This window comes from Muntiacus reevesi, chromosome 2, assembly GCF_963930625.1.
Source record: "Muntiacus reevesi chromosome 2, mMunRee1.1, whole genome shotgun sequence".
Lineage (NCBI taxonomy): Eukaryota > Metazoa > Chordata > Mammalia > Artiodactyla > Cervidae > Muntiacus > Muntiacus reevesi.
In genome coordinates this window covers 160524853-160530852 of record NC_089250.1, presented here as the reverse complement: position 1 = coordinate 160530852, position 6000 = coordinate 160524853, and the positions used below count along the sequence as shown (strand labels likewise).

The 6000-nt window shown below is 42.6% G+C and overlaps 1 protein-coding gene across 1 annotated transcript in view; it reads left to right on the top strand.

The window, feature by feature from the left end:
• Positions 1–316: 316 nt before the first annotated feature.
• CACUL1 (CDK2 associated cullin domain 1) overlaps positions 317–6000 on the top strand; it is a 72525-nt gene continuing 66841 nt past the window's right edge. The window contains exon 1 of the mRNA XM_065923419.1: positions 317–965. Within this exon, the coding sequence (XP_065779491.1) occupies positions 602–965 (364 nt within the window). The 5' untranslated portion in view covers positions 317–601. The remainder of the gene's footprint in view (positions 966–6000) is intronic.

Below are 6000 nucleotides of genomic sequence, written 5' to 3'. Positions count from 1 at the left end.
ACAAACTCGGCTGCCCGTCGTCCTGGTAACCAGCTTGCGAAAGCGCGTGCGCAGCTCCACTCCCTTATCACGTGAGTCTGGGCGCGGGGCGGGGCTGGAGCCGGCTCCCCAGGAACTGGGTCGCCCAGCGCCTGCCTCTCTGCGCGCGACCAGTCGAGGCGGGGCGAACCTCTGTTCTCCCGCCTGGTGGTGGCTCACAGCTCCCGCCCCTTTTCGCTCCGCTTTCCGGAGGCTTGTTTCCTCGCACCACGTGCCCTCCTGGCCGCTCCTCCCCCGCTGCCCGCCCTCTCCCCAACTGCCTGTTGGAAGCTGCTGTAAAATGTCGTGAAGAGCGCTCCCGCTTTACGGCTGCCTCTCCCCAGACTGGAACCCGGGAGCGTCCACCGCCGTCAGTCCTGTCTGCAAAGAGGCGTCCCGGCGGAGACTGAGAGACCAGAGGCACGCCGCTGCCCCTCCCCGCCGCGCGCGCTCCGGCCCTCGGCGATGTGAGCTCGAGGAGGCTGCGGTGCCCGCCCCCCACCCCGGCCCGGCCCGGCCCGGCCCGGGGTTGAGACGGGCAGCAGGTGCCTGTGAAGGCGGGCGGGTGCTGGGGGCCTGCAGGATGGAGGAAAGCATGGAAGAGGAGGAGGGGGGCAGCTACGAGGCGATGATGGACGACCAGAACCACAACAACTGGGAGGCCGCTGTGGACGGCTTCCGGCAGCCCCCGCCGCCTCCGCCACCCCCGCCTTCGATCCCAGCCCCTGCCCGAGAGACTCCCGGGGGTCAGCTGCTGGCGATGCCTGCGGTCTCCGTGGACAGAAAAGGCCCCAAGGAGGGGCTTCCGATGGGGCCGCCGCCGCCGCCGGAGGCCAATGGGGTAATCATGATGTTGAAGAGCGGCGACGCGGCCTCCGTGGCCAAGGCGGCCCCCGCCCCCACCCCCGGCTCCACCATCAACATCAACACCTCCACCTCCAAGTTCTGTGAGTCCAGCCTTTTCCCCAGCAGCCTTGGCTTTTCCTCCTCCCCACGCGGACACCGAATCCGTCCCTCTCGGCCAGCCCTTCTTTCTTTGTTTCAGGCGTGGGTCTCCTCTTCCCCCCCTCCCCGCGTCCCTCCCTCCCTTCCCGGGTTTGGTGTCGGTGGGCCGGCGCCGGAGCGGCCCTGGCTTCTTGTATTACCTGGCCTATAAAAGAGCAGCCTGGGTTAAACGCACGCAGCGCCGAGTTCTCCTGCAGATGCGATCCGTATCAGGACTGGCTCGCTCTCAACGTTAGGAAGCTCTTTTCTTCTCCGTTCCCCCTTAAAGTTTCACCCTCAAACGTGAAGGGAAAAGTATAAGGCTGCCGCGTTTCGTTAGGGAGAGGCCTTCAGTCTTTTTGTGTTTTTTGCAGCCAGAGGAAAAAGAAATCTGGCCACTGTTTCTGTGCCTTTAGCCAGCCTGCGTTAAGCAAGTCAGGAATTAGAAAGTTGACCTGTATCTGCGCTTCATTCTTTCCCGTCTCCAGTGCACGCCTTCTGCATCCTCATAGGGAAAATGTATGAGTTGCTTCTTGAGTTAACACCAGTGCAGTGGGAGCTACGACATCCGTACTACGACATACTGTATAAAATTATTTTTCAAAGCCTACATTCATAAGAATAAGCCATTCGGTGTGTGTCCAAGTCCAAGGTTGTGTTGAATGTTGAACTTTATGTTAGTGATCCGCCTTAACGCTAAATTGCAGGCAGAAAGATTTAAGACCAAATCTCTTCTGTAACTGAAACTGTCCCCAGCCAGGGATGTATGTTTCCACAACTAGAAAAAAAAGTGATTTTGCTTTAAGCGAGTTTTTTTGGGGCGCTGGTGGTGGTGGAAATCGATTGCCACAGCCAGATTTTTTCCCTCCTATTAATAACTACAAGTTTTGAATGGCATCTGGTAAAGCAACTGGAGATTTCATTTCTAGTTGCTAATTTTATCTAGCTGTGCAGAGAAAGTGCTTTGGTTCAGGTATATAGTGGTAGCCTTACATATTTTGGGGGAACGAGCACATTACCTTGTTTATGTGCCTTCAGCGTGGACACATTCATATGTAGTTACGGTTGATAAGATTTCTCTAGGTTTTTTTGTATTGTGAATACGAGAGAATAATGTTTATATTGTATAGTTTCTGTGTTGAAGTCTATGTAGTGAAACCAGATCTGAGACAGAGTGGCAGGGTTACTTATCTAAATGTTGAAGGAAGCTTGCCTTAGTGCTTTTACCAAATTCATTTCAAGAGTTCCAAAAAATCCAGCCTACAGTTAAGAGCAGAAATCAGTGAAATTAGGAACAAAAGAAAGATTGGCCAAACTGAAAGAAGATGTTTTGAAGGTAAATAAGCTAAACAGACCTCTGATTTTAAAAAGATGCAGATAAAATAAGTGATAAATGGGAAACGGCTACAAACGTGAGATGTTTAAAAAATAATTTTATGAATTGCTTTCGGTTTATAAACTTGAAAGGCTGGAGGAAATGTATAAATTCTTAGAAAACTACAAGCTATGAAGGTTGGTATCAGAAGAAATAGATAGCTTGAGCTGACTAATAAATATTTAATGAACAATGGCAAAACCTCCCCTTTTAAAAAAGCCCTGTATGAAGATAATCTTACTGAGTTGCAATGAATATTTAAATGAAAATTTCTTTTTAAAGGTTTGTCTGGGAATAGGGGGAAAAAAAAGAGGCCAAACTCATTTTATAAAGTTAGTAAAGTCATGATTTCAAAACTAGTTGAGGTCAGTATGAGAAAGTTATACATCTATAGCGTAAACAAGAAAATCCTACATAGAATACTAGCTCATCAAATCCAACAATGTGTTGAAAGAATCTTGATCAGAGTTTAAGAATGTAAATATGGTTCAACATCTGTTTGTCTGTTAATGTAATTTGTCTCATTAATAGGCTGAAGGAGAAAAGTCATCAATTATTTGTATATCATAAAATCATTTGATAAGATCCAGCACCAATATATGATAAAAAATCTTAACAAACTTTGAACACAAGATAACTAGATAATGGTCATTACCAAAAACCTACAGCAAATAATAATAGAGAAATTTCAGATACACTTACTTTAAGATCAGTAACAAGATAAGGATGCCCTTGTATCACTATTGGTATTTAACATAAGGAGGTCCTGATTGACACTACAGAGGGAAAAATAAAAATTATAAGGATTAGAAGGAAAGCAAGAAGACTCATTATTTGCAGATCATATTCCTTATCTAGAATAACCATTAGAATCAGGAGAGAAACTGTTGGAACTAATAAGAGTTTAGCAGGGTTACTGCTTTTAAAATCAACCTACAGAAATCAGTGGTATTTAGCACACTAACAATAAGCAATCAGTAAGATAATCAAAAATAAATATTGTATACAGTAGTGGGAACAAACTAGTCTCTAGGGATGAACCTAAGAGCACATAAGATCTTTAAGGAGAGAACTTGACTAAGGAGCCAGAAATGTGTTCTCAGTTGCACAGTCGAGTCTGATTATTTGCAACACCATGGACTGTAATGTAGCCTGCTAGGCTCCTCTGTCCATGGAATTTCCCAGGCAAGAATACTGGAGTGGGTTGCCATTTCACTCAGGGATCAGATCCACATCTCTTACATCTCCTTCATTGTCAGGCAGATTCTTTACCACTGTGCCACTTGGGATGCCCCCCCAAGGAGCCAGAAGAGGATCTAAATAAATAAATGAGAAAACTTTCCATGCTCTTGGGACTTTTTATTGTTGTAAGGATGTCAGTTTTCTCCATTTTAATCTGTAAGTTTGATTAAACTGCCGTCAAAATTCCAGTCGGTTTGTCTAACAAACTCCATAACCTATATCTAAAATTTATATGACAGGTGGGATAAAGTCTGAATAGCTAAATCAGTCTTAAAGATTTGCTTTGGTGGGGGCTTGCCTTATCAGAAATTTAACTTTCTGTTTCACAACTATAGTGATAAAAACTAACAGGAATGTGAGAACATAAAAATAGACTGGGGGTACATATTAGCAGAAAGTTACCTATGAATGTTTAGGAGCTTAAGGGTGTCATAAATCATCAGAGAAAGTCATGTTGCTCAGAAGAGTGATTCAACTGTATGGGGAAAAAAACAATATAACACCACAGATGGGATGAACTATAGATAATTAGAGATTTAAGTGTGAAAGGAAAAGTTAGAAAGTTAATGGAAGACAATGTTGAAGACAGTCTTTCCCTCAGGACAGGGAAGGGCATCTTAAAGCTGCTGAGACTTAAACAGAGGTGAAAAAATGATAACTTCATAGAAAAAAATGAAAGATTTTTCTTTCAGTGACAGACAGATGAAGGAATTAGAGAAGATATTTGCAGTGCCTAAAATTGCCAAGGGATCTAGTTTGGAATTTATTCAACTTTTGCTTGTTCACTGAAATGTTCTTTTACCTTCAGTTTCTAAGGATACTTTTGCTGGAGATACAATTCTAGATTGACAGTCTTGTATTGTCTTTGTTTTTCCTTTCAGTACTTTAAAGATGTCTTTCCTTTGTCTTTCAACCGCCATTATTTCTCATAATAAATCTGTGAATATTCTAGTGTCTATGTAATGTGTCCTTTTTTTTTTTCCTGACTCTTTTTAAGATTTTCATTTTATCTTTCACTATATCAAATTTAGTTTGATTGTGTGGTTTCTTGGGGGTAGAGTTTTCTTTAGGTTTATTCGTTTTCGTGTTCTTTGAGCTTAGGGTTCTGGAGTTTGTCCAGTTTGGGACATTACATTCAGAATGACTATGCGGTGCCCCTCAGTTGCGCATGTTAGGTACACTAAATCACTGAGGCTCTGTTCATTATCTTTTTCAGCTTTTTCACCCCACTTTGTGCTGCACTTCAGATAGTTTCTATTGCTGTGTAGTCTTTGGTATTTGTTGTTTGTTCAAATCTGCTCCTGATCAGCAGGAGTTCCAACTGTTTTTAACATAGGCTATCATTTGGTTCAGGTTTCAGTCAGTTAACTGAGCAAATCGTTATAATCATGTCTAGTTTCTTGAGATTTTACAGTGACTCTTCAGTTAGTGTATTCCTTTTGATAAGTCTCATCTAAAGTTATATTTCAGTCTTTAGAATTCTTAAAAAGTCTTCCGAAAGTCTGTGTAGTCATATGTAGAGGTATTAACAGGTTATGTACCAAACCATTGCAATAAAGTGAACCACGTGAATTTTTTGGTTTCCCCAGTGCCTATAAAAGTTATATTTATAGTATAGTATAGTCTGTTAAGTCTGCAATAGCATTATGTCTAAAAAACAACAAACATAACAATTAAAAATACTTTATTGCTAAAAAAATGTTAAATATCATCTGAACTTTTAGCAAGTCATAATCTTTTTGCTGGTAGAGAGTTTGCAATATTTTGAGAATTACCACAATACGACAGAGACGCAAAGTGAGCAAATGCTGTTGGAAAATGGCACCAATAGACTTGGCTGACTTAGAGTTGCCACAGAACGTCTGCTTGTAAGAAGAACAGTATCTGCAAAGTGCAATAAACAAAGCACCATAAGATGAGTTATTTTTTAACTACAGTGCGTCTAGTTTTTTTAGAATGAAGGCTGGCTCCTGTTTGTTTAGATTTGGTGCTGGTTTCCCTGGGGAAATTTAATTTAGTTGGAGGTTTATTTCCGGGTAGTATTGTGACAGGGGCTTCTGTCAAGTAAAGATCAGCCTCATACTGGGGAGAAGGGGTCCTCCTCTCTGTGAGTGCTTTGAGGTCAGGATTCTCAGGTTGATAAAACACCAAACTGACCCCATTTCAGGTCTCAGGGTCTTAGCATTTCACAATCAGTACCCTAACTTTTACTTAAGATTTATGTCTAGAATTTGAATTATTTTTATTTGGTAGTTCTGTAACTTGTAAAATCATCCTGTTTCTGATTTTTAGCTCTATCAATCCTGTGCCTTTAAGCATTAAAGGGCATTTTTTTTTTTTTTTTTTTGCAATCATGGATGTTCTTTGGTCCTCAGTTTACT